The sequence below is a fragment of the Brassica napus genome, chromosome A4, assembly GCF_020379485.1.
Source record: "Brassica napus cultivar Da-Ae chromosome A4, Da-Ae, whole genome shotgun sequence".
Classification (NCBI taxonomy): domain Eukaryota; kingdom Viridiplantae; phylum Streptophyta; class Magnoliopsida; order Brassicales; family Brassicaceae; genus Brassica; species Brassica napus.
Window position 1 is genome coordinate 17,827,162 of NC_063437.1, and position 24,702 is coordinate 17,851,863.

The 24,702-nt window shown below is 40.0% G+C and overlaps 10 protein-coding genes across 11 annotated transcripts; 7 read left to right on the forward strand and 3 right to left on the reverse strand.

The window, feature by feature from the left end:
* The first annotated feature begins 937 nt into the window (after nucleotides 1–937).
* LOC125608296 (protein NUCLEAR FUSION DEFECTIVE 4-like) lies at nucleotides 938–3,677 on the forward strand. The gene is made up of 3 exons (XM_048778458.1): nucleotides 938–1,530; nucleotides 2,076–2,496; nucleotides 2,865–3,677. The coding sequence occupies exons 1-3, from the start codon at nucleotides 1,075–1,077 to the stop codon at nucleotides 3,551–3,553; spliced, it is 1,566 nt and encodes a 521-aa protein (XP_048634415.1). The 5' UTR covers nucleotides 938–1,074; the 3' UTR covers nucleotides 3,554–3,677.
* Nucleotides 3,678–4,174: 497 nt separating this feature from the next.
* LOC106422986 (seipin-3) lies at nucleotides 4,175–5,738 on the forward strand. The gene has a single exon (XM_013863771.3). The coding sequence runs from the start codon at nucleotides 4,255–4,257 to the stop codon at nucleotides 5,506–5,508; it is 1,254 nt and encodes a 417-aa protein (XP_013719225.3). The 5' UTR covers nucleotides 4,175–4,254; the 3' UTR covers nucleotides 5,509–5,738.
* Nucleotides 5,739–5,912: 174 nt separating this feature from the next.
* Nucleotides 5,913–8,367, forward strand: LOC106432783 (pentatricopeptide repeat-containing protein At2g34400). Its single transcript, XM_048778459.1, has 2 exons — nucleotides 5,913–6,996; nucleotides 7,227–8,367. Exons 1-2 carry the CDS (start codon nucleotides 6,089–6,091, stop codon nucleotides 8,164–8,166), a joined length of 1,848 nt encoding a protein of 615 aa, XP_048634416.1. The 5' UTR covers nucleotides 5,913–6,088; the 3' UTR covers nucleotides 8,167–8,367.
* Nucleotides 8,368–8,638: 271 nt separating this feature from the next.
* Nucleotides 8,639–12,691, forward strand: LOC125608297 (protein REDUCED WALL ACETYLATION 3). The gene is made up of 16 exons (XM_048778460.1): nucleotides 8,639–8,966; nucleotides 9,260–9,351; nucleotides 9,455–9,595; nucleotides 9,687–9,743; nucleotides 9,835–9,907; nucleotides 10,055–10,213; nucleotides 10,366–10,515; nucleotides 10,633–10,888; nucleotides 11,036–11,151; nucleotides 11,236–11,322; nucleotides 11,407–11,495; nucleotides 11,594–11,656; nucleotides 11,748–11,804; nucleotides 11,904–12,000; nucleotides 12,080–12,239; nucleotides 12,347–12,691. The coding sequence occupies exons 1-15, from the start codon at nucleotides 8,934–8,936 to the stop codon at nucleotides 12,233–12,235; spliced, it is 1,626 nt and encodes a 541-aa protein (XP_048634417.1). The 5' UTR covers nucleotides 8,639–8,933; the 3' UTR covers nucleotides 12,236–12,239; nucleotides 12,347–12,691.
* Nucleotides 12,692–12,762: 71 nt separating this feature from the next.
* On the reverse strand, nucleotides 12,763–13,822 carry LOC106432786 (chlorophyll a-b binding protein 1, chloroplastic). The gene has a single exon (XM_013873627.3). It carries the CDS (start codon nucleotides 13,687–13,689, stop codon nucleotides 12,886–12,888), a length of 804 nt encoding a protein of 267 aa, XP_013729081.1. The 5' UTR covers nucleotides 13,690–13,822; the 3' UTR covers nucleotides 12,763–12,885.
* Nucleotides 13,823–15,919: 2,097 nt separating this feature from the next.
* LOC125608299 (agamous-like MADS-box protein AGL29) lies at nucleotides 15,920–16,523 on the forward strand. Its single transcript, XM_048778465.1, has one exon. It carries the CDS (start codon nucleotides 15,975–15,977, stop codon nucleotides 16,521–16,523), a length of 549 nt encoding a protein of 182 aa, XP_048634422.1. The 5' UTR covers nucleotides 15,920–15,974.
* A 236-nt stretch (nucleotides 16,524–16,759) lies between these two features.
* On the reverse strand, nucleotides 16,760–18,395 carry LOC125608301 (high mobility group B protein 14-like). The gene is made up of 6 exons (XM_048778467.1): nucleotides 18,193–18,395; nucleotides 17,779–17,946; nucleotides 17,495–17,552; nucleotides 17,369–17,413; nucleotides 17,073–17,153; nucleotides 16,760–16,959 (listed from the first exon to the last, which is right to left on the reverse strand). The coding sequence occupies exons 1-6, from the start codon at nucleotides 18,243–18,245 to the stop codon at nucleotides 16,909–16,911; spliced, it is 456 nt and encodes a 151-aa protein (XP_048634424.1). The 5' UTR covers nucleotides 18,246–18,395; the 3' UTR covers nucleotides 16,760–16,908.
* On the forward strand, nucleotides 18,368–22,994 carry LOC125608298 (uncharacterized protein At2g34460, chloroplastic-like). Of its 2 annotated transcripts, XM_048778463.1 has the most exons (4): nucleotides 18,368–18,586; nucleotides 18,667–18,834; nucleotides 18,927–19,409; nucleotides 22,889–22,994. In XM_048778463.1, exons 1-4 carry the CDS (start codon nucleotides 18,470–18,472, stop codon nucleotides 22,964–22,966), a joined length of 846 nt encoding a protein of 281 aa, XP_048634420.1. In that variant the 5' UTR covers nucleotides 18,368–18,469; the 3' UTR covers nucleotides 22,967–22,994. The 2 variants fall into 2 exon arrangements, with proteins under 2 accessions (XP_048634420.1, XP_048634419.1); XM_048778462.1 differs by lacking the exon at nucleotides 22,889–22,994 and having other exon boundaries at nucleotides 18,927–19,544.
* LOC106397302 (receptor like protein 24-like) lies at nucleotides 20,125–22,881 on the forward strand. The gene has a single exon (XM_048778461.1). The coding sequence runs from the start codon at nucleotides 20,149–20,151 to the stop codon at nucleotides 22,786–22,788; it is 2,640 nt and encodes an 879-aa protein (XP_048634418.1). The 5' UTR covers nucleotides 20,125–20,148; the 3' UTR covers nucleotides 22,789–22,881.
* On the reverse strand, nucleotides 22,981–24,699 carry LOC106432795 (urease accessory protein G). Its single transcript, XM_048778464.1, has 7 exons — nucleotides 24,447–24,699; nucleotides 24,172–24,372; nucleotides 23,967–24,027; nucleotides 23,669–23,870; nucleotides 23,468–23,589; nucleotides 23,288–23,392; nucleotides 22,981–23,211 (listed from the first exon to the last, which is right to left on the reverse strand). The coding sequence occupies exons 1-7, from the start codon at nucleotides 24,497–24,499 to the stop codon at nucleotides 23,128–23,130; spliced, it is 828 nt and encodes a 275-aa protein (XP_048634421.1). The 5' UTR covers nucleotides 24,500–24,699; the 3' UTR covers nucleotides 22,981–23,127.
* Nucleotides 24,700–24,702: the final 3 nt, after the last annotated feature.

A 24,702-nucleotide genomic window follows, 5' to 3' on the forward strand; every position in this document is an offset into this window, starting at 1 on the left:
CAAAGTTGCGAATTCTGGTTCACACAGAATAAACACACATTTAAACCCCACACGATCAGATGTCAACTCCAAATTAAACTGAAGATTTATAAGTATTAAATCACTCACTTATAAGTATAACAGCTAAATCTATTTAAGTAAATACCAATATAAACCCGTTAAATATAGTTCTAAGATATATAAAAAATATTTTTTTTACCCAATCCATTTTTTTACTGAAATATCATTATTGTTTTATTTAAATTTCGATAACAATACCTCCGGAGTTCCAAAAAAAAAAAAACCCTCTGGTTTGGCTTTATGAGATTGGTCAAATTACTTAGTTTAGGATCCGTTGTCAAAAAAAAAAAATGTTTTGGTAGCAGATTACCAAATCGTCTATATATATTACAACTTATATATTTCCATTTTCTTTTTCAGTTTACTTCTCATTTTTACATAAAGTCTTGTATATTTCCTCTGTTTCCGAATATAAAATGTTTTAATATTTCAAAATATAAAATATTTTCATATTTTTTATTGAAATTGAAACCAATTATAATGTACAAATTATTTTATAATTGATTGAATTGTTTTAAATTTAATTTTCAGTAATAGATAAAATAGCTTCATTAATCTTTGTTGTGTCTTTAAACGATTCTGACCTTCGGATTTTATTTCAATTTACGTAAGTCGGCAGTTACAAGTTAGATTAACAGCCATTTCAACTAATTGTGATTTCACTATTTTTTTTTCCAGTTAGTCAGACATTTAAATTTTCCAAAGAAACTGAAATTTATTATATGCAAATTAATCGCGTGTAATATGCAGGGCTGACAAGATTACAACTCATTGCTGTTGTCTACTAAACATGTTTAGAGCCAGCAGCTCAACGCTAATTAATACTACCGTTTAGATCTTGCAAGAGCAGCATATAAATAAAAGTCCCTAAATAAAAAGGCATTAAATCTTTAATCAATTTTTTTAACTTAGCCACGATGTCCAAAGACACATCGAAGACTTCCTCTCTTCATTCATCATCCAACTTCTTACATCACCAGAGCTAAGATTTCACCAAGATTGACAGAGAGGGCTATGGAGAGAGTAAACACTAAGTGGGTTGCAGCAGCAGCTAGCATATGGATTCAAAGCTTCAGCGGAGCGACATACACCTTCGCTATCTACTCTTCTATCCTCAAGTCATCTCAATCTTATGACCAATCTACCCTCGACTTCGTCTCCGTCTTCAAAGACATCGGTGGTACTCTAGGCATCTTCTCCGGTCTCCTCTACACTGCCATGGCTTCCACGCCGCACGGTCGTGGTCGTGGGCCGTGGGTTGTCGTTTTCGTTGGGTTGGTTCAGTGGTTTCTCGGGTTCTTTTTCATGTGGGCTTCCGTGGTTGGGCTCATACCCAAGCCCCCTGTGGCGGTGATGTGCTTGTTCGTGTTCTTGGCTGGTCACTCGCTGCCGTTTTTTAATACGGCTAGTGTTGTCACCGCCGCACGTAACTTCTCTGATTACGGTGGGACTGCTGTCGGAATTATGCAGGTAAGAACAAGATAATCAATCACTTAACTCAACTTTGCATTCAGACATGATCTGTCTTGTCTGTTCACTAGCTTTTGTGTTGTTTACATGACATAAGTTCACATTTTTAATAGAAAAGTTTCAAAATTTTCATAAGATTTTTGATCATTTGTGTTTACAATTAGCAAAAGGTTTTTGCTTTAAGATGTTTTAAGTTGTGGTTCTAATTAGACTGAATGTAGCTTTCTCTTTGGTGTGATTACTCTGTTTTGCATCCTACATTGCTCTGTTTCACATACTATATGGTATGATTACTCTGTTTTGCATCCTATATTGCTCTGTTTCACATACTATATTACTCTGTTTCACATCCTATTTGGTGTGATTACTCTGTTTCACATCATATATGATGAGATTACTCTGTTATTCATCTTGTATGGTGTGATTACTCTGTTTTCACTTGAGTCTTTTGCTGTATACTCTCAGTTTGATGTATAATCATTACTTATTTACATGTCAATAAACTAACTCACTCCCCTCTTAATGTACATATCTTTTGGCTTCAGGGGTTTCTAGGTCTAAGTGGAGCTATTCTGATTCAGTTGTACCATGCGGTCTCCGGTGAAGGTAACCCTGCTACTTTCATTCTTCTCCTGGCTATAGTACCAACCCTTGTCATCTTCTTAACCATGCCTTTCGTAAGAGTCTATGAAACGGTCCGAACTAGTGACAAGAAACACTTGGATGGTCTCTCTGTCATCTCTTTGATCATCGCCGCCTATCTTATGCTCGTTATAACGGTCCAAAACGTTCTCGGTTTAACACGGTCCGTGCAGATTCTCTCCTTCGTCCTTGTGCTTTTACTGCTCGCCTCTCCTCTCTTGGTTGCTGTAAGAGCCCTCCGTGAAGAAAAGCAGATGGCCCTGGATCATCCTGTTCTTGACACATCCGTCTTCCTCATCTCTCCTAGTTCAAACATTTTCCCTGGTAATAATTATTCTAACACATGGTGTAACATGATCATGCACCTCTAGTCAGGGTTGGTCCTGAGCATAAGCTATGGTCTAAAAAAATTATGAAAAAATTACATATATATATATATATATATATATATATATATATATATATATATATATATATATGGTCTCCAAATTTATGAAAACAAAACTTTATATAAACCGTTAATAAATTTTCTAAAAAAATTTATGAAAAATTTAAATTTATATAGGTCTCCAAATATGTAAAACAAAATTTTATATAAACCGTTAATAAATTTTCTATAGCGTCCAAAATCTCAGGACCAGGAGCGTTCTACCTCTAGTCAGCACACTGACTAGACTATAAACTTTGTGCAGATGGAGATCATGTGGTTAGAGAAGACTCAAACATATTAGAAGCAATGAGCACAGTGAACTTCTGGCTACTCTTCTTGGCAATGCTATGTGGGATGGGATCCGGATTCGCGACAATAAACAACATTAGACAAATAGGCGAGTCTCTACGCTACTCTACCGTTCAGCTCAACTCTCTGGTCTCTCTCTGGAGCATATGGAACTTCCTAGGCCGGTTCGGAGCCGGTTACATCTCAGACACGTTCTTACACAAACACAGCTGGCCAAGACCGGTCTTCATGGCGATAACTCTAGGCGTTATGGCTGTAGGACACATTGTAGTGGCCTCTGGTTTACAAGGCAGCCTCTATGTTGGTTCGGTTTTGATCGGTATGGCTTATGGTTCGCAATGGTCGCTCATGCCGACGATCACGTCAGAGATATTTGGGATCAGGCATATGGGAACTATTTACTTCACGATATCGATTGCTGGTCCTGTCGGATCGTATCTTTTGTCGGTGAAAGTGATTGGTTACTTTTATGACAAGGTAGCTTCTGAGGTTGATAATTCTTGCTGTGGAAGTCAGTGTTTTAGGACGTCGTTTGTGATCATGGCGTCTGTGGCTCTCTTTGGCTCTTTGGTTGCTTCTGTGCTGTTGTTCCGCACAAAGAAATTTTATAAGAAGCTTGTAGCTAAGAGGAGCTTGAAGTAGTTTGCAAATTGAAATGTGGTTTGTATTTGTGGTTTGGAGTTTGAACAGGAAACATAAATATTACTATTGGTAAATTCAAAGAGATTCAACCAACTGTACCAATAAATACAGTGGTTATTTGTCATTGACAATTTTGTAAAACAAAAATATATATTATACTCCAAAAGATTTATAATTCAAATACTGAAAAATATCATTCATGGTGTACAGACACAAGGAGTCTAAATGCAGCTTAAAAGATTCAACCAACTGTACTGATAAATACAGTGGTTATTTGTCATTGACAATTTTGTAAAACAAAAATATATATTATATTCCAAAAAATATTTTTGCGCGGGTTAAAATCTAGTTTTCTTATAAAATCAAATATTGCGTGCTACACCAACTATAGACACACATCTGGACACAGCTAATTATCATAATCTTGACAAGAAAATTCTTATTTAGTGAAAAAATGATTTAACCATCTCTAGACTATAATTTTTTTGAAATCCTCTGTGAGAAGCCCACAACTAATTCATGAATCGGGCCAGGCCCAAATAAAGCCCACCACTTAAACCGGCGACACCGTCGGACAAGCCGACACCCTCACGACGGTAGCAAGCTGTTTTTCGGAAACTGTGTTGTCTCCTCTTTAAGCTATACTCTGTTTATCTCCTCTTTAAGCTACATTTAAGAGTTTTCCTCTTAAGTTTTGATCAATGGAATCAGAAGAACCATCCTCAAACAGTAGCTGCAGGTGTGTAGTATCAAACACTATGGAAGAAGTTGACAAGCTTTCTTCTTTCATAACAGCTGAGAAGGATGTCGGTGTAAGTGACCGGGTTAGCCCGTTTCTAACCGGGTCGAATACAATGAACGGCGGGAAACCTGAAAATTCGAAAGAGACCACCTCCACTGATCATCACCAAGGCGACGACTTTCTCCGTGAAGCTACTACGACGGACCGGTCTCTCCTTAGCTCTTTAGCTACGTTAGTGATCAAGTCCATCGAGTTTCAAGTAAGTCTGATGCTCAGCTTCATAAAGTTTCCACCTTGGTTTATTCATATCTGCTTAAGCTTCGTTATGGATCCTTATCGTACGATGAGACGCGGCAGACGCTATCTAATATCAAAGGTTGTGGAGTTATGTGAGTTAGGTTTGAATGATGATAAGTTAGTGTTGGAGACTGTGCGCAGGTTAGCATTGGGCCTGTTATGGGCTGTGCACGTAGGCATCGTTTTGTTTGCCATGTTGGTGTCTGCGTTTATGATTAGTGGGTTTGTGATAAGCCTTTTGGCTCGTGAACCACTTGTGGTCAAAGAGAGTTTGAGTTTTGATTACACCAAGAATAGTCCAGAAGCATATGTGCCCATTACACGAGTTAACAGTCCGAATCAGAGGACAGAGGTCAGTGTCTCGATGACGTTACCTGAGTCTGAGTACAACAGAAACCTCGGTATGTTTCAGGTTCGTGTGGAGTTTTTATCAGAGAATGGTGAAGTCCTCGCTACTTCAAGGCGGCCGTGTATGTTGAGGTTTAGAACCGAGCCTGTCCGTCTTGTTCAGACTTTTCTGAAGATAGCTCCTCTTGTGTCTGGCTATGTTTCTGAAACGCAAACCTTGAAACTGAAGCTCAAAGGCTTTGCTGAGAAGGACGTTGTTAGTACTGCTTGCGTGAAGGTAATGGTTGAGCAACGTGCGGAGTTTCGTGGTGGAGCAGGTGTTCCAGAGATTTATGAAGCGTCTTTGTTGCTTGAATCTGAACTTCCTTTATTGAAGAGGATTATATGGAACTGGAGGAGGACTTTGTTTGTGTGGATCAGCATGTGTTTGTTTGTTACGGAACTGGTTTTCGCCTTGGTTTTCGTCAGATGTCTGATCATCCCAAGAATGGGTCAGAGGAGACAACAAAGTGATGGAACACATTCCATCAACAGTACTTTAAATCTGGATGGTTCAGGCGGGAAGTAGATAAAATGGGAGGTTGTTGTAACCGTCGGTACGTACAATTGCTGTAACTTTAGTTTCTTCACATGTGGTTATTACGTTCTTTGATCAAAGTTGTAATATCATTCCTGCTAATCAATGTTTGTATTGTCCGTATAGACTTTTATGCTGTGTACTTCAATCATTTTCTTAAGTCACAGTGATACCGAATACATGAGCCCAATTACCGATGGAATTTTATCCAAGCAGCCAAACCAGGTTCTGGTTCAGTTTTGAGTTCTTCGGTTCAACACTTTAAATTTTTTTTTTTGGTTTGGTAGTCAGTTAATTCAGTTCCGGATTAAAAAAAACCAAACTAACTCAATTAACCAAAATTTTGAATCAAAATTAAATCAAAATACTGTATAATTTTTAGAAACCGAACTAAACAAATACCAAACCAAAATTTTCAGATCAATTGGGTAAGTTTTTGGTGAACTGAGTTAACCGAGAAGTAAACTACATATCCAACCCAAACCTGGACCTGGATCCGGATCCGAATTCGGCTTACCAACATACCATTTTTAAACTTTTGTCATCACATTTGCCTCATGTGAGCTTGCAAATGCTCAGACCAGAGAAACTAGTGTTCTCCATTTCCCGCCAATATCAATCACTCAAACCTACACAACTCGACGAACCACGACCCCGCGATCTCGCGAGAGACTTTCTCTGCCTGCTAAAAAAATGCGTCTCCGCGAACCAAATCCGAGAGATCCAAGCCCAGATGCTATCAAACTCCGTCTACAAACCAAACTTTCTGATCCCCAAAGCCGTCGAGCTCGGAGACTTCAACTACGCATCTTCCCTCTTCTCCGCGACGGAACAACCAAACCACTACTCCTACAACTTCATGATCCGTGGCCTTACCAACACGTGGCGCGATCACGGAGCCGCTCTCTCGCTCTACCGCCGGATGAAGTATTCCGATTTAAAGCCCGACAATTTCACTTACAATTTCGTCTTCGTCGCGTGTGGGAATCTTCCCGAGATCGGGGTCGGTAGATCTGTTCACTCGTCGTTGTTCAAAGTTGGGTTGGAGAGAGACGAACACGTGAATCACTCCTTGATCACCATGTATGCGAAATGTGGTTATGTTGATAGTGCACGGAAGGTGTTCGACGAAATTACTGAGAGAGATATGGTGTCGTGGAACTCGATGATCTCTGGGTATTTGCTTGCGGGTTGTGCTAAAGACGCGGTGGGTTTGTTTAGGAAGATGGAGGAGGAAGGAGTTGAGCCTGATGAGTGGACGTTGGTGAGTGTGTTGGGTGCTTGTGGGCATTTGGGGGATTTGAAAACTGGTAGATTGCTGGAGGAGATAGCTGTGAGGAGGAAGATTGGGTTGAGCACTTTCCTTGGGTCTAAGTTGATCAGTATGTATGGAAAATGCGGCGAGTTGGATGAGGCTAGAAGGGTTTTTAATCAGATGGTTAACAAGGACCGTGTTGCTTGGAATGCTATGATCACTGTGTAAGTTCGAAGCTTTCTTCATATAAAGTCTGATTCTTTACCAAGTTTATATTAGCTGATATAGGCTAGTATACTCCGGTTTAGATTAATGGTTATTAGTTGGTTTAGCTTCCTTTTACTAAACCAATGTGTATATATAGTGAACCATGCAACAAACTTTACAATCAAGAAGTTTAATTTCATTTCATTCAATAGTTTATAAAGCTGGATTTTGATCATATATATTTCAGATACTCGCAAAACGGGAGGTCAAGCGAAGCTATTAAGCTGTTTCGTGAAATGGAAGGTTCCAGAGTTTCCCCGGACGCTGTCACATTTTCAACGGTGCTGTCTGCTTGTGGTTCAGTTGGAGCTCTTGAGTTAGGCAAACGGATCGAGACATACGCTTTGGAAACAGGTCTGCAACATAACATCTATGTAGCCACAGGACTAGTTGATATGTACGGAAAGTGCGGAAGTATAGAGGAAGCTCTAAGAGTATTTGAAGCAATGCCGGTGAAAAATGAAGCTACTTGGAACGCTATGATATCTGCTTACGCCCATCATGGACAAGCTCAAGGAGCGCTCTCGCTGTTTGATCGAATGTCAGTTCCTCCAAGCGATGTTACATTCGTGGGAGTGCTCTCTGCTTGTGTGCACGCGGGTCTGGTCGACCAAGGCCGTCGATACTTCCATGAGATGAGTTCCACGTTCGGGTTGGTTCCGAAAATCGAGCATTACACGAACGCAATCGACCTCCTATCTCGCGCGGGGATGTTAGAGGAGGCATGGGAGTTGATGGAGAAGTTTCCCGGGAAGCCAGACGAGATCATGTTGGGAGCAATACTTGGAGCGTGTCAGAAGAGAAGAGATGTGGTGGTTGGAGGGAAAGCGATGGGGATGTTGATGGAGATGGAAGAGGCGAAGAACGCAGGGAACTATGTTATATCTTCCAAGGTTTACGCTGAGATGAAGATGTGGGATGAATGTGCGAAGACGAGGGCGTTGATGAGAGAGAGAGGTGTAGTTAAGACACCAGGATGTAGCTGGATAGAGATGGACGGTGAGTTAATGGAGTTTAATGCAGGAAGCGATTGTTTAGAGTGTGGCAAGGAAGATTCAGGGTCGTTGTACGGTTTGTTGGTAGAGGAGATGAAAAGCGAAAGGTATGATTGTCTTCAGCTGTGGTAAAAGATGGAAGTTAACGCGTCTTCTCTATTGACCTTCAAAGTGGTGCAAAGAGTCCATGATATGGTATGCTTTCATGTGATGGCTTGTAATGTGGGGACAACTGGGTGGTTAGATGTCATAAGTTCTTAACTTATGACTTTGTCTACAAGCATTTGTTTAGATATATACAAGTTTTATAACAATCTAAACATATGAGGCTAATTGGTGGAATAACAATATTAGCATAACCAAACAAAAGTGATGATTGGTATGACGTTTTCAAAACTGTGAATTTTGCTAATTTCTGAAAAGCTGTTTCGTTGTTATATGATTTGTACTTGTTCAAAAGAAATTAAAAAGATGAAGTTATTAGTCTACAAACAAAATAGATTTGAGTACTTGTCCTAGATCTTGTATGAAATGCAACAAATGACAATTCCTATTATTAGGAAAAATGTTTGGCTGACAAAAATAAAATAAAAAAATTAAAGCTTTGAATGAAGGGAAGGAAGCCATCGCGGAACCAACCACAACCGTTAAGGAAAACGACGTCGCATCGGCCATTTTCTCGAACCTTGAAGCAATAGCTTCTTAACTTCCAGATCTCTTCATCTTCTTCTCTGTTCACTCCTCCTCCCCTGCGTCTCTCTCTGCATGTCCTGCTGTATTCCCTAGGGTTTCGGATCCTGAATCTAGAGGTCCAATTCGATACCTTAGATCCAGCGGTGGAGTGGATTCGTTCCTCTGAGTCATCCCATCTCTGAATATCCATACGTGGATCCAGTAACATGGCGGATTCAGAGCCAATCACGCCTGGCCAGGTACGATATCGCGTATCAAGCTTCACTGTGTTCTTACTTTCATTACTTTGGATTCATAGATTTTGGAATCAATATACATTTGAATGTGACTTCGTTAAGGTGTGGAGTGATTGAAATTTACAGTTTAGATCAATTTGCTCGAGAGAGAGTTTGAAATATATCTTCAAATGCTTGTAGTAGCTATCTATTTAGCTTTTATCAAATCTTGAATCGTAAAATGATGCACACTTGAGATTTGGTTTTGGATTGACAAAATTGGTAAATCGTGTATTGTATTTCTCTTTTAAATGCAGGTTTCGTTTCTACTTGGAGTCATCCCTGTCTTCATAGCATGGATCTACTCTGAGTTTCTTGAGTATAAGAGGTCTTCATTGCACTCTAAAGTGTATGTCTTTGGGGAATATTCTTTGAATTGTGTACTTGTTTATACGACGGCTCTCTTGTTATGTATCTAACTTGACAGTGATTCTTTACCTCTTTACTTGCAGTCATTCAGATAATAATCTGGTTGAGATGGGTGAGGTGAAAACCAAGGAAGAGGAAGTAGCTGTTTTACTCGAAGGAGGGGGTCTTCCAAGATCAGTCTCTACCAGGTTCTATAACTCGCCTGTCAAAACAAACTTGATCAGGTAGTTATACCGGTTTCTTTCTTTCTTTTTTTTTCCCTTGGAATAGACTGTTCTCTCAATAAATAAACTGTTTACGTTTTTCTGCCTTTAGGTTTCTGACGCTGGATGACTCTTTCTTGATTGATAATCGCGCAACCTTGAGAGCCATGTAAGTTCCTTGATTTTCTGATTGGTTGGATTCATGGCCATGCTGATCATCATCACTCTCTCTCTCTCATGTGTGCATTACTTCCTCACAGGGCTGAGTTCGGGGGGATTCTTTTTTACTTTTATATTTGTGATCGAACAAGCGTGCTTGGAGAGTCGAAAAAGGTGCCTACTCTAAACTTCTTTGACGAATTTCCCTTTATTAGTTTTAACCGAATACCATTTATGTGCTGAAGATGTGTGATATAGTGTACATTATATCTTGAAATCGTTGAGAGGTAGAAAACTAACATCTGAGGTTTGTATTTGCAGAATTACGACAGAGACCTTTTCCTCTTTCTGTACTGTCTGCTCATCATAGTGGCAGCCATGACGTCCCTGAAGAAACACAATGATAAATCACCAATTACAGGGAAATCCATTCTCTATCTTAATCGTCACCAGACTGAAGAGTGGAAGGGCTGGATGCAGGTAACTGATTCGCTCTTTTCTCAGTAGCTGTCCGTTACCTTTTTCATTTGTTATTGCTTCTACTTCCCAGCATACATCTGAGCTTCTTGATTTAACCGTTAGATGGATCCGCTGTAATTTCATGCTAATTCACTGCTTTTGTGTCTTTGCAGGTTTTATTTCTGATGTATCATTACTTTGCTGCAGCTGAAATATATAATGCAATCAGGGTCTTCATCGCTGCCTACGTCTGGATGACTGGTTTCGGGAACTTCTCTTATTACTACATCAGAAAGGATTTCTCGCTAGCACGATTCACTCAGGTCATATCGACAGTTTTAATTTCTATAGCTGATTAGGTTACCATGATATATGCTTCTATATGGCATATGTTTCTGTCAATGGCTCAAGATGCTCATGATATCTTTTACTTCTTCCAGATGATGTGGCGTCTTAACTTATTCGTGGCTTTTAGCTGCATTATTCTCAATAATGATTACATGCTTTACTACATCTGTCCGATGCACACTCTTTTCACTCTAATGGTGTATGGAGCCCTTGGCATCTTCAGTCGGTATAACGAAATACCATCAGTAATGGCTGTGAAGATTGCTTCATGCTTTCTTGTTGTCATTATGATGTGGGAGATTCCTGGAGTTTTTGAGATTTTCTGGAGTCCTCTAACATTCTTACTGGGTCAGTATCAGACTTTCATCGTACCTTTATAGTTATTTCGACATGGTTGACTACATTTTACTCGGCAATTTTGATGTCACTTGGTCATTAGGATCTGCGTTTATTTATGTTGACTAACATATGGCTTCTGTCCATAAACAACTGAAGGATACACTGATCCAGCTAAACCAGATCTACCACTTCTACATGAATGGCACTTCAGATCAGGACTTGATCGCTACATATGGATCATTGGAATGATATATGCCTATTTCCATCCCACGGTAACTCTTGAACCTATGGTGCTCACTGCTTTCATAACTTCTCATGGCACCCACCACTAACATTTTTCAACATTTCGATCTCAGGTAGAGAGATGGATGGAAAAACTGGAGGAGTGTGATGCCAAGAGAAAGAATTCAATCAAGACAAGCATAATTGCAATTTCCTCATTCGTGAGTTTGGTTTCTCTCTTGCTTATGGATCTTATGTATTTGATATTATCCTAATGTCCGGGTGGTGTTCCTTATATTGTCCAGGTTGGTTACCTGTGGTACGAATACATCTACAAGCTTGACAAGGTTACATACAACAAATATCATCCCTACACATCATGGATTCCAATAACGTTAGTATCAAAACCCTTTTCTGTCACAAAACGTCAGTTCTTGAGATAGTCTTCCTCTTTGGCTTTTCTGACCTTAGCTTTGATTCTGTCTTTTCCAGTGTCTACATCTGTCTGCGAAATTCCACACAGCGGCTGCGAAATTTCTCCCTGACACTATTTGCGTATGTTTTTCAATTTTAGTCCATTTCAACCAAGCTTGGTGTTGATTCTGAGCACATCTCTAATAAGATACAACTGTCATGATCTTCCTAGGTGGCTCGGCAAGATTACTCTGGAGACCTATATATCTCAGTTTCACATCTGGTTAAGGTCAGCAAGAAACTCTACCCTTTCTCCCAAATAAGTAGGCAAGAAACCATTTGTCTCAGTAATTACGAATGAATTTAATAAAAATTGCATGTGCTGCAGATCGAATGTGCCTAATGGACAGCCTAAGTGGCTATTATGCATAATTCCAGAATACCCAATGCTCAATTTCATGCTCACCACGGCCATCTATGTCTTGGTAAGTAGAATCTATGAGTCCACAATCAACTCTACATTATATAGATTGTAATTTGTTCTCATGGTATATATTTCTTCAGGTGTCTCACCGGCTTTTTGAGCTGACCAATACGTTAAAGTCTGTTTTCATACCCACAAAAGATGATAAGAGGCTGCTTCACAATGTCCTCGCTGGAGCTGCCATTTCATTCTGTTTATATTTAACTGCTCTCATTCTTCTCCATATCCCACACTAACCATGTAAGTCCTACTACTCCTTGTCAATTGCAGCCTTTGTTGATATCGGAATGCTCGCTTAGGCAGATACAACTCTTTATTAACACACCACAACCCTTTTTCATTTACAGGAGGGACTATATGTGGAAAATGTGAATCTCACAGAGGTTTCTTTGTCAAACTTGCTAAATAGTTACATCACACAGTCTTATATCGACAATAAAGATTTGTTTTCAAACATCAGTAATTTTTTGAAGCTTGCCAAATGAAGCGCCTTTGGGCTACAACTAGAACCAGAGAAGTTTCAGAAAATGGCTAGAAGTGAAGCATCTTGTGGCATTCAGACAGCATCATCTTAGCAACTACCTTTGTTCGTTTTCTTTCCTTTCTGTTGTAATTTTGTCATCAGTTTTGCCTTCTTTGTATTGCTATATTGTCAGGATACATAACATATATACCATCTGCAATTGCGTGAATTGTTTTTTTTTTTTAAATGAGAATGGATGATTCAGTTCAGTTCGAGTCTTCAGGTAAAACACCAACACAGTTGAGAAAAAGAGGTTCGATTTCTGATGAATCATACAAAGATACGACAAAGGAAATTGCACAAATTTACATAGGAAAGACCACAAACAAACTTCTCTTTCTCTGGCTCTCACTCACATAAGCTTCACTTTCCGGGGACGAAGTTGGTGGCGAAGGCCCATGCGTTGTTGTTGACTGGATCAGCCAAATGGTCGGCGAGATTCTCCAACGGTCCCTTTCCAGTGACAATAGCCTGGACAAAGAATCCAAACATAGAGAACATAGCCAACCTTCCGTTCTTGATCTCCTTCACCTTCAACTCGGCGAAAGCTTCTGGGTCGGTAGCGAGACCCAATGGGTCAAAGCTGCCTCCTGGGTAAAGCAAGTCCTCGGCCTCTCCCAATGGTCCCTCTCCGGCAACTCTGTAACCCTCAACAGCTCCCATGAGGATCACCTGAGTAGCCCAAATGGCTAAGATGCTCTGAGCGTGGACCAAGCTCGGGTTGCCCAAGTAGTCGAGTCCTCCTTCACTGAAGATCTGTGAACCGGCCTTGAACCAAACGGCTTCTCCGAACTTGACTCCGTTACGAGCCAAGAGCTCAGGGAAAACGCAGCCTAGGGCTCCGAGCATGGCCCACCTGCAGTGGATAACTTCTAGCTCACGGTTCCTGGCGAATGTCTCGGGGTCGGCTGAGAGACCGGCGGTGTCCCAGCCGTAGTCTCCTGGGAACTCTCCGGTAAGGTAGCTCGGTGGCTCGCCAGAGAATGGACCTAGGTACTTGACTCTTTCGGAACCGTACCATGGGCTGCCTGATGGGCCCTTTGGCTTGGCAACGGTCTTCCTCATTGTCACACGGCCGCTTCCAAGGACTTCTGATGCTGAAGGAGAAAGCTTCACGGCCTTTCCGGCGAAGGCAGGGGAGGAGAGAGCCATGGTTGAGGCAGCCATTAGAACGTTTCTTCTTTTTTGTTGATTTTATGGGTTTTTTTTTGTGACTGGTGAGAGTGATTGAAACAGGTTGGGGTATAGATCGGTTTTATAGAATTCTCAAGAGTAAGGTTTGTTATCTGTGCAATATCTGTATCTGTTTTCTGATTGGCTAATGAGATTTTGGATATGTCGTGTTGTTGTCCTATGTGTCACGCTCTACTCCACCAGCTTTTGGTTTAGATTCTTTAGTTGCAGTGAAAGACACTTGTGATTTTTACGATACAAATGGATAGGTATATGTCAGAGTTACACGTGGCACGCTATCAGTGGGTATTCAAATCTGCTGAGACGATACTTGATATCTAATTATCTAATGGGGACCCATGAGTTGCCAGCTTAGCAAGACGCAAGAACCTCACAGTAACCTGTTGTTGTTTTACGTTCCTAAAGGCCCATGTATAGGTTCAAGGTGACTAAACTCATTAACTCGAGAGACTCGCAAAACTTTGGTCATGTCCCTTGCGCTCTTAGTTAAGGACATAGTGTTTTTTTGAGGAATATAGGCCTATTATTTGTCTCTTGTACACATCCTTTTATCAAACAGTATTACAATATCTTATGCTAATGGAATCTATCAAACCTTTTGAGTTCTTGGAACTAGTTTTGAGTTCCTTCTCATAGTCTCAGTTTTCATCAACTCATGTTTGGCCATTCCAATATTTTGGTCGACGGCTTCGAGACCCATCTTGAAAGTTATGCTACAAGAACATGAGTATACAAGCAATATCTCAACCAGATGGGTTGAAATCATAAAGACTTTGGATTTTAAGGATTTTAATTCGAACTGGTCGCATTCTCTTACACTAGAGAGTTATAAGAAACGATATACTTTTGACCCAAATCCTAAAACAATAAAGACAGAAAGAAGCAAACTCGGTTATAAAATTTTTGTCATTTTTAAATTTAGTTTCTATCAAACAAGAAGTTCATAACTAAAACCCTTTACATCTAGTGGTTTCAGTCATGCCGAAGAACAAATGAAAAGTAGGAAAAATAGAAGCAGAAGAAGATAAACGAGAGATCATCTTCAAAAAAGACGGTCAAGAATACGCTCTAGTTCTCCGTATGTGCATAAGACCGAGTTACAGATGTGTCACCATCGGTGGTAAGATGCAAGCGGCTATGGTGACATTATTCTTGTCGGGCTCAGGATGGATATGGGTGACGTGAGCTTTCTTGAGAGTTGTGATGAGCTTCCTCAAGAAGGTTTTGCTGATATAGAAGAAGATGGTATTAATAATAACGAAGCTCGTTTTCTTAAAAGTTGTGATGAGCTTCCTTGTGATGTTGGATTGATAGTTTTTTATTTGAATTAATTTAACATTCTTTTTACAAAATTATGGGTGGTTTGAGGACGAAGATTAAGGTGGTCCTGCTTATGATTACTTTAAATTCGGTGATGATGAGATAGACAGGCTCTAGTGAAGCTTTGCATGTGTCACTCTTCTACATTGCTGAAATACTTACTCTCAGTCTAGATGCTTTTGCGAAGAGTATTTTAGTGGTCGATTTCAATCAATTACAAGACTGGTTTGCCTTTATTCCGAAATATTTTAACGGAATTTGAACCAAATATATATAATCTGAATGGAACTTAGAAAGATGAATTCACTAAAACCCCAAGTTTTTTTTTACTGTTCAGCCGATTTTCCTTGTAGTTATTTCTTCTTACAAAATATTATCAACTTTTATTCCAAAATATTATTAACCGAATTCGAATCAAATATATATAATCTAAACAGAACTTAGAAAGATGAATCGACTAAAAACCCCGATTTTTTAATTGGTCAGGTAGTTTTCTTTGTAGTTATTTCTTCTTCCAAAATATTATCAACCAAACCCGAATATACACAAAATCCTAATGAAACCTAAGAGGATGAACCTACCGAAAATCCATCCCGAACGCGCCCAGTCCTATCTCTAATCGAATTGGTCTGTTCCCTGAGATATTTGTCAGTTTATAAAATATATTCATTCTTTATTTGAATAGTTTCTAATTGTGTATTAATACAATTAGTGGAGATTTGAATAACACAACTAGAAAAATAAGGCAATTCAAGATTCTCATTTAAAAACTTGCTAAATATACTCTTATTAGGTTCAATGAAAATTCTCCCACCTTCCTTTCTAAATTTAGAGAAATCTCTTGTCTTCTTCACCAATATAATAATACTCTTTCACTGCACAAAGAAAAACAGAACCGATCTCTCTTATTATTATTTACCGTGTAGCAAAACAACAAAATGGGTAGGAAAAAGATCAAGATGGAGATGGTTCAGGACATGAACACAAGGCAAGTCACCTTTTCAAAACGTAGAACCGGTTTGTTCAAGAAGGCAAGCGAGTTAGCCACCCTCTGCAACGCTGAGTTAGGTATTGTTGTCTTCTCGCCAGGAGGCAAGCCTTACTCCTACGGGAAACCGAATCTTGATGCTGTCACAGAGCGGTTCATGAGGGAATGCGATGATGATTCCGACAGTGGGGATGATGAAGAAGAAGAAGAAGAAAGAGGCAAAAGTAGACCTAAAATGAAGAAGGTGAACGAACGTCTTGATTGTCTCAAGAGAGAGATTGAAGCTGAGAAGAAACGAGGCGAGGAGAGGCAGGCAAAGCTTGAATCCGCTGGAGATGAGAGGTTTGAGAAGCCTATTGAGAAGCTAACCATTGATGAACTCAAAGAGTACATGGATAAGTTGGAAGCAGTCCATGGTAGGATCCAAGGTCAAGCCAATAAGATGCAGGCTTCATCTTGTCTTGTGTTTCTCTCCGGGGACAAGGCTTCTGTAGAATGAAGATTTAGATATTCTATTTTTGTTTATTGGCTTCAGAAGTTACTAATACATTGAAAGATCTTGTTGGTGCAAAACTGTTCTCATCTATAGAGAGTGTGACTATATCAAAATATGATATCAAATGAATGTAACAAGATAACCAGAAAGTACCTGAGAATTTTTCTGCAAGTGACTTACTAAAACTTGATCATCTTTTCAAATAGAAACTGAAACAATGAAACCTTTGTCCAACACACTGAAGAAACTGGTTAATTTCTATTAATCTCAAAGTGCAGTCAACAAGAGTGTCAAGATCTCAACCAAAAACAAACTTCTAAATGTTGTTGACACTGATATACAAAATCCATATTAGAAGGCTTAGAACAAATGTTTTGCTGATGTGGGTCTATTCAGAAAAGTCTGATTCGGTCTCTGATTCATCAAATTCACCTGATTCCTGCATAAACAATAGTAAGAATGAAAAGCTCAGACTAATGATGTTCTACAAACACATCAGTGGGGGACACTGAGGTGAATAAGTATTAAATAGTAAAGAAGAAAAGAAGGTACCACTCTCTTAGTATATTCAGTCATTGCTCGGTGAAACTCTTCCCTCTTCTCAGTGGCTATATCATAATATTTTACCTTCTCCTATAAAACAGTAGATGAACAAACAAACAATGAGGAAGAAACTTTAATCTTTCTCAAGGATTTGAAATACTAAACCCAAAACCAATGTGAGGAGCAAATAGAAGACATGAAAATCATTTCCTTGTTTAGGGAAAGCATAAGCTATCACCACAATTTTTAAATGATAGAGAAAGTCTGAGTTGGTCTCTGATAAAGTGGGAGAGAAGATGAGTTACCTCGTAAGTCATTGTTTTCCATTTCTCTCCACATGTCTTCCCAATCTAAGATAGAATCAAGAAGATAACTAAGTTCAGCAACAGAATCAAAGTGAATAGTAATACTTTTGAGAACATTGAAATTACCTCTCGCATTGACTTGACCTCAGGATTCTCCTCTTGATATAGCTTCCGAAAATCCTCCCTTTGGAACCAAAAGATCAAAAAAAAAAGGCAAAATGAGGCAACAGGTGTATGTATCTTCCTATGAGTCCTAAAGTAACCACACCATATAAAACAACTTGGGAATGCAAAATAACTAATCTCAATCTAACAAGCAATGGCAAAAGAGCTGACCCTAGTGAATATACACAGCAGACACTATAGAAACAATAGCAACTAATCATATGATATCAGAATCAGACACGTACAAGAAAAAGAAGAAAGCAGTGGGAGGTTTCTTGGGCATCTTCCCATGGAGTTTATCAGCTTTCTTATTCTTCTGCTTCTGACTAGTCTTCGGCTTCCTCAAAGGCTTGAGTCTGAGTCTTGTAGAGCTTCTTACATCCTCACTTGACTTCCCAACCAACTCCAAGTTCCTGCAAATGAAATTTACAGAATGCAATCAACAAGTAACATCATCATCTTCTCATATAGAGCCTTTGAATAGCGTAAAGTTCACACCTTTCCATAACAATTAGATCCAATTCACTTATTAAATCAGTAATCAATCACTAGAGACACCAAAGCAGAACTATAAACATAGAAGAACAAAGCAGAACCAAAGCAAAAAAAAAAAAAAAAAAAACAAACTTGTTCTCATGAACCTATCCACGAAAACATACCGAGCAGAGCCTCCACCGCCGTACGACGGAGACTTGAGTCCTTTCTTCGTCATTTGTCTCCTCTGCCGTCAAAGATTTTCTCGGGAAAAAATACGTTTCCTCACGGGGCTTTTTGGTAATTAACCGATTATGAGAGACAGATACGCCACGTGGCGTTATATCATCTACAAAAAAAAAAAGAAAACACAAAACGAAAACCTCAAGAAAAGAATAATTATTCACCGTTAAAAAAACTGTGAGGGAGAGGAGAGATTATTTACACATAATAGTCGATGATATGACAACGTCTCTGCTGCTTCTCAGACATTCCTCCTCAGCTGCTGTCTTCTTCTCTTCCTCTTCTTTCGTCTTCGCCAAGAACACAAACTCTTCTCGTTCCTTCGCTTCCATCAAGGTCAGATTTTTAATTAGAATCTTCGATTAGATTATGTTTTGTTTGTTTGATGAGTTTAACAGTGTTGTGTTGTGTCTCAGATGGAACAAAACACGGCGAAGAAGAAGGTCTTCGTCGCCGGAGCCACCGGACAAACCGGGAAGAGAATCGTGGAACAGCTCTTATCCCGTGGCTTCGCCGTTAAAGCAGGCGTTCGCGATGTAGACAAGGCAAAAACATCTTTCAGACAAGACCCATCTCTTCACTTCGTAATGTCTTTTTTTCCCTTTTAATTAAAAAAAAAAAAAAACTCAACCTTTTTTCTTTCTTACTACAACTTCTCTTATCTTCTTGTATTAAGGTTAAAGCAGACGTGACAGAAGGGTCAGAGAAGCTAGCCGAAGCCATCGGCGACGACTCTCACGCCGTGATCTGCGCTACTGGCTTCCGCCCCGGGTTCGATCTCTTTGCTCCTTGGAAGATCGATAACTTCGGAACAGTGAACCTTGTGGACGCGTGTAAGAAGCTAGGAGTCAACAGGTTTGTTCTTGTAAGCTCGATTTTGGTGAACGGAGCTGCGACGGGACAGATTCTCAACCCGGCGTACATCTTCCTCAACGTCTTTGGACTTACTCTTGTCGCTAAGCTTCAAGCTGAGAAGTATATCAAGAGGTCTGGTGTTAACTACACTATAGTGAGGCCCGGTGGGCTTAAGAACGATCCTCCTTCGGGAAACGTAGTCATGGAGCCTGAGGATACGTTGTCTGGAGGGAGCATATCGAGAGACCAGGTGGCGGAAGTTGCGGTGGAAGCTTTGCTTGATGAGGAGGAGTCTTCTTACAAAGTTGTGGAGATTGTTGCTAGTGCTGATGCTCCTAAACGTTCTTACAAGGATCTCTTTGCTTCTGTTAAAGGACATTAACTTGAATCACAATGTAATGATGAGTCTCATGCTCTATTACAAAACCTTTATTTCTCATGTCTTGAGTACAACAACAACAACAAACAGAGATACATAAGCTTCTAACGCATAAACCGAGTAAGAACTGGTTAATGGCGCTTGTTCCCGGTTGCTTGCTCCCATGAGTTCATGACGTGGTTGACGTGATGAACCGAGATTACTAACCATGGTTCTAACCGTGAACAAAATATTATTATGGCATCTGTTCAAACAAATAGTAACTGTTATAACAATTCTTGCCTAGACGTGAATTAACCGTGAAATTTTCTTTGAGTTTATATTCAAAATCCAACTTATTAACATAGAGATTAGGATAGGTTAAGTTATGGTATGTTTAATAATATATATGAGGTCGCCCATGTTACAGCTAAGAAATAAGAGATGAGGCATTTAGTTGAAATATGAGGTCCACTTTATTATAGATGAGTCGCACATGTTACGGCTAATATATAACGCGTTTAATTAAGATAGATGCGGTCCATCATAAAAATCCACCTAGAAGAAGATAGATGGTGCGACATTATGGCAAGTTGTGTGGGTGACAATCTTTATTTATACCACCAACCTTTCCTCTCACTTTTCTTACACCAACAATTCTTCTTCAAAAAATTTCGTAAAGACCATGTCTGAATCCTGCATGCGTTTGCATTTTCTCTCGTTAATGTTGCTCTATTGTGTCTCCCCTTCAACGAGCGTCTTCACTTTCAAAGTCGATTCTAGTAGTTATGTTGCTTGTGGTCCCCATCAGACTCAAGCTCTCACTGAATTCATGAACGAGTTTAATAGCAGTCACTGCAACCTCAGTGATCCCTTAAATGGAGTCTGGTGCGATAACTCGACCGGTGCAGTCACAAAGCTACGACTCAGCAACTGTCTCAGTGGAACTCTAAAGCCCAACAGTAGCCTATTCAGGTTACATCATCTTCGTTACCTTTTTCTAAGTGGAAACAACTTCACCTCATCTACCCTTCCATTTGAATTTGGCAATCTCAACAGGTTAGAGATTTTAAATCTTTGCTATAACGGCTTCGTCGGCCAAGTTCCTTCCTCATTTAATAACCTAAGCCTTCTTTCATATTTAGAACTTTCCCAAAATGAGCTCACCGGTAGTTTCCCACTCATACGGAATCTAACAAAGCTCTCGGTTCTAAGCCTTCTTAATAATCATTTCTCCGGAACTCTAGATCCCAACAGTTGTAGCCTGTTTGAGTTGCACCACCTCAGTTACCTTGATCTAGGTTCCAACAACTTCAGTTCATCACTCCCTTCTGAATTTGGAAATCTCAGCAGGTTAGAGGTCTTGTCTCTTTCCGCCAATGACTTTTTCGGGAAAGTTCCTCCCACAATTAGTAACCTTACCTCGTTAACCGAATTATACCTTCAAAACAACCAGCTCACTGGTAGTTTCCCACTGGTACAAAATCTTACCATGCTTGTTGTTCTAAATCTTGGTGGTAACCACTTCTCTGGAACCATTCCTTCTTCTCTCACCACTATGCCTGTCTTATCATATCTCGATCTGAGAGTAAATGATCTCACCGGGTCTATTGAGTTTCCTAACTCCTCTACCCCATCTAGGCTCGAGTACTTATACCTTGGGAATAACCATTTTGAAGGAAAAATCATAGAGCCTATCTCAAAACTCATCAACCTCACACATCTAGACCTATCTTTCCTTAACACAAGCTATCCAGTTGACTTCAGACTCTTCTCCTCACTAAAATCTTTGCTGCACCTTGATCTTTCCGGTAATAGTATATCTCCAGAGAGTTTAGGTTCAAAGTCAGACATCCCAATAGACTTGGAGATTTTGTTGTTACGACGTTGCGGCATCAAAGAGTTCCCAAACATCTTAAAGAACCTTGAGAAGTTGGAGAATATAGACATTTCAGGAAATATAATCAAAGGGAAAGTCCCTGAGTGGTTATGGAAGCTTCCTCGTCTAAACACAGTGTTTCTTTCAAATAATTCGTTTAATGGTTTCCAAGGTCCAGTGGATGTTTTGGTAAATTCATCGGTGAAGACTTTGTTTCTGGAGCAGAACTATTTTGAAGGAGCAATTCCTCTCCTACCACTCTTTATAACAGACTTCTCTGCGTTGGACAACAGATTCACAGGGAGAATACCTCTTTCAGTTTGCAACTATAGGTCTCTGATGCTTTTGAGGCTACCTTACAACAAACTCACGGGTCCAATTCCTCAATGCTTGAGTAACTTGACGTTTGTGAATCTACGGAAGAACAACTTGGAAGGAAGTATTCCTGACGCCTTTTATAAGAGTTCTTCTCTACGATCACTCGATGTTGGTTACAATCGACTAACCGGGAAACTTCCAAGATCTCTTCAGAATTGCTCATCTCTAGAGTTTCTAGTCGTTGACCACAACCGAATCAAAGACAAGTTTCCCTTCTGGCTCAAGTCTTTACCAAATTTGAAAGTCCTTGTCCTCAGTTCAAACAGATTCCACGGCTCTATATCTCCTCCTCATGGTCAAGGTCTTCTCGGGTTTCCAGAGCTGCACATATTTGAGATATCTGATAATAAGTTTACTGGAAGTTTGCCACCAACATACTTTGTCGACTGGAAAGCAACCTATGAAGGTGGTAGTCTATATATGGTACACATAAAAGATACTTCCGGGAGACTGTACTATACATATACAGAAGCTATAGATTTGCAATACAAAGGTCTATCAATGGAGCAAGGGAAGGTCCTTAATTCCTACGCCACCATCGATTTCTCTGGGAATAGACTTGAAGGACAGATTCCTGAATCCACTGGTCTCTTGAAAGCGCTGATTGCACTCAACTTATCAAACAACGCATTCACAGGCCATATTCCTTTGTCACTGGCCAATCTGAGCAATCTTGAATCACTAGACCTATCAAGCAACCAACTCTCAGGGACTATTCCTAATGGACTTGGAAGCCTCTCGTTTTTGTCGTACATAAATGTGTCTCACAACCAACTCAAGGGTGAAATACCACAAGGAACACAGATTATTGGGCAACCTAAATCTTCATTTGAAGGGAATGCAGGCCTTTGTGGTCTTCCTCTCAAGGAGAATTGCTTTGTGACTAATGCTTCACCCACACAACCACCTAAGCAAGAAGACGAAGACGAAGTAGAAGTGTTGAACTGGAAAGCTGTAGTTATTGGGTATGGACCTGGACTGTTACTTGGATTGGTAATAGCACATGTCATGGCTTCATGCAAACCTAAGTGGCTGATCAAGATAATTGGTCCGAATAAGCGCAGATAATTGGTCCGAATAAGCATTTCCTTATGTTTGTTATATCATTATCTGATGCTTTGTTCTATTTCGCTTTTTTTTTAATAAATCGTGTAAAGTGTCTTACAAGGTTGTGGAGATTGTTGCTAGTGCTGATGCTCCTAAACGTTCTTACAAGGATCTCTTTGCTTCTGTTAAAGGACATTAACTTGAATCACAATGTAATGATGAGTCTCGTGCTCTTAAAACCTTTATTTCTCTTACTGTCTTGATTACGACAACAACAAACAGAGATACATAAAAGAACAACGAACAGATACATAAGCTTCTAACGCATAAACCGAGTTTTATTCAGTTCTTAAGAACCGGCTAATGGCGCTTGTTCCCGGTTGCTTGTTCCCATGAGTTCATGACGTGGTTGACTATTTCTTCAACCCCAAGCCCATGCTTCACCTGAAAATATTTTACCAATCAGATCTTTGTAAACACTAAAGCTCATTGGTTATATAAGTGATGAATCATATATTACCTGAGCAAAGACGAATGGACCTCCATCACGCATGCGTAACGCATCCCTTTCCATGACAGATAAGTCAGCTCCAACAGCTGCTGCGAGATCTGTCTTGTTTATCACCTTGCAGATGGAGAAACCGACAAGATCAGCTTACCACAAACTTGTAAGTAAAGAGTTTAAGCAACATAAGTTTACCAGAAGATCAGCTTGAGTGATGCCAGGACCGCCTTTACGTGGTATTTTATCACCAGCCGATACATCGATGATGTAGATGATATAGTCAGCCAGCTCTCTGCTGAAGTTAGCAGCCAAGTTATCTGCAAACACACAACACTGAATCCATTAAATCTCATTTGATCAGAAACAGAAACTTATGGAGCATAACTAGCACCGCACCTCCACCAGATTCACAAAGAAGCAAATCAGTCTTGAACAAGTTTGATAACTCCTCGAGAGGACCCAAGTTGATACTGATGTCTTCACGGATGGCTGCGTGTGGACATCCACCGGTTTCAACGGCTCTGATCCTTTCCTCAGGAAGAGCCCCATGCTTCACCAGAAACTCACCGTCCTCTTTTGTGAATATATCATTGGTCACCTACATCGTTTACAAGACCAAAGTCACATGTCTACTACTATACTCAGACCAAATGAAACAATCTTATGTCTGGTAATAATAAATAATAATACTCACAGCGGCAAGACTGTACTTGTCCCTCAAGACTCTACAAAGAGCAAGCATCAATGCTGTTTTCCTGAGTTAACCAAAAAAAAAACAGAAAGGTTAACACTCCTTGTCTGAAAAAACATTATCTAGAGATTGGTCTTTGTTCTGTTCCCAAATCTAAATAAACCAAACAGTCAATATGATTTGTTTTAAGTAGAGAAAAGACAGTTACCCTGTGCCAACAGGACCGCCAATACCGACGGTGAAAGCTCTCTCGGAGAAGTTACGGTCGTTAAGAGGAGGAGCTCGGCGGCTGAAGTATCCAGGAGAGTAGATGGGTTCGTGTGAGTGCGGTGCGAGTCCATCGTGGCTATGGTACACCCTCCCGTCCGGTCCTACCCATGACGTGTCACCACCGCCGCCTTCTGGTTTCCTACTTGACAGAAACAGATAGATTAGTGGATGATAACACGAACAGATCGCAGAAAGAATCAAGGGAACACGAACTTGTGGCCTTGCTCGTGGTCGTGATGGTGATGATCATGGTCGTGTGACGCCATTTTCAAGAGACTTGGTTGCTGCGTTGACTTTCACTTTAGCTACTACGCGAGAGTGAATCTTGAACGCACGAAAGCAAATTCAAGAAGTAAGAAAGAACCTTATCTCCCAAAATGGTCGGAGATTCTCTATGTTCCCTCGGTGGTTGGAAAGACTAAAATAGCCCTGTCGGTGTCAAAAATTCCATTGTAGTGCTTACTGAATA

Coding starts and splice junctions, on each gene's coding strand:
- LOC125608296 (XM_048778458.1), top strand. CDS start 1,075: ATGGAGAGAGTAAACACTAAGTGGGTTGCAGCAGCAGCTAGCATATGG. Junction 1,531..2,075: donor CTGCTGTCGGAATTATGCAG/GTAAGAACAAGA, acceptor TTTTGGCTTCAG/GGGTTTCTAGGTCTAAGTGG. Junction 2,497..2,864: donor TAGTTCAAACATTTTCCCTG/GTAATAATTATT, acceptor AACTTTGTGCAG/ATGGAGATCATGTGGTTAGA.
- LOC106422986 (XM_013863771.3), top strand. CDS start 4,255: ATGGAATCAGAAGAACCATCCTCAAACAGTAGCTGCAGGTGTGTAGTA.
- LOC106432783 (XM_048778459.1), top strand. CDS start 6,089: ATGCTCAGACCAGAGAAACTAGTGTTCTCCATTTCCCGCCAATATCAA. Junction 6,997..7,226: donor TGGAATGCTATGATCACTGT/GTAAGTTCGAAG, acceptor TATATATTTCAG/ATACTCGCAAAACGGGAGGT.
- LOC125608297 (XM_048778460.1), top strand. CDS start 8,934: ATGGCGGATTCAGAGCCAATCACGCCTGGCCAG. Junction 10,516..10,632: donor CGCTAGCACGATTCACTCAG/GTCATATCGACA, acceptor TACTTCTTCCAG/ATGATGTGGCGTCTTAACTT. Junction 11,496..11,593: donor ACATCATGGATTCCAATAAC/GTTAGTATCAAA, acceptor TGTCTTTTCCAG/TGTCTACATCTGTCTGCGAA.
- LOC106432786 (XM_013873627.3), bottom strand. CDS start 13,689: ATGGCTGCCTCAACCATGGCTCTCTCCTCCCCTGCCTTCGCCGGAAAG.
- LOC125608299 (XM_048778465.1), top strand. CDS start 15,975: ATGGGTAGGAAAAAGATCAAGATGGAGATGGTTCAGGACATGAACACA.
- LOC125608301 (XM_048778467.1), bottom strand. CDS start 18,245: ATGACGAAGAAAGGACTCAAGTCTCCGTCGTACGGCGGTGGAGGCTCT. Junction 17,947..18,192: donor GGCGGTGGAGGCTCTGCTCG/GTATGTTTTCGT, acceptor TTTCATTTGCAG/GAACTTGGAGTTGGTTGGGA. Junction 17,553..17,778: donor ACTGCTTTCTTCTTTTTCTT/GTACGTGTCTGA, acceptor TTGGTTCCAAAG/GGAGGATTTTCGGAAGCTAT.
- LOC125608298 (XM_048778463.1), top strand. CDS start 18,470: ATGACAACGTCTCTGCTGCTTCTCAGACATTCCTCCTCAGCTGCTGTC. Junction 18,835..18,926: donor AAGACCCATCTCTTCACTTC/GTAATGTCTTTT, acceptor TCTTGTATTAAG/GTTAAAGCAGACGTGACAGA. Junction 19,410..22,888: donor AGGAGGAGTCTTCTTACAAA/GTTGTGGAGATT, acceptor GTGTCTTACAAG/GTTGTGGAGATTGTTGCTAG.
- LOC106397302 (XM_048778461.1), top strand. CDS start 20,149: ATGTCTGAATCCTGCATGCGTTTGCATTTTCTCTCGTTAATGTTGCTC.
- LOC106432795 (XM_048778464.1), bottom strand. CDS start 24,499: ATGGCGTCACACGACCATGATCATCACCATCACGACCACGAGCAAGGC. Junction 23,871..23,966: donor ACAAGTACAGTCTTGCCGCT/GTGAGTATTATT, acceptor TAAACGATGTAG/GTGACCAATGATATATTCAC. Junction 23,590..23,668: donor TCTTTGTGAATCTGGTGGAG/GTGCGGTGCTAG, acceptor GTGTGTTTGCAG/ATAACTTGGCTGCTAACTTC.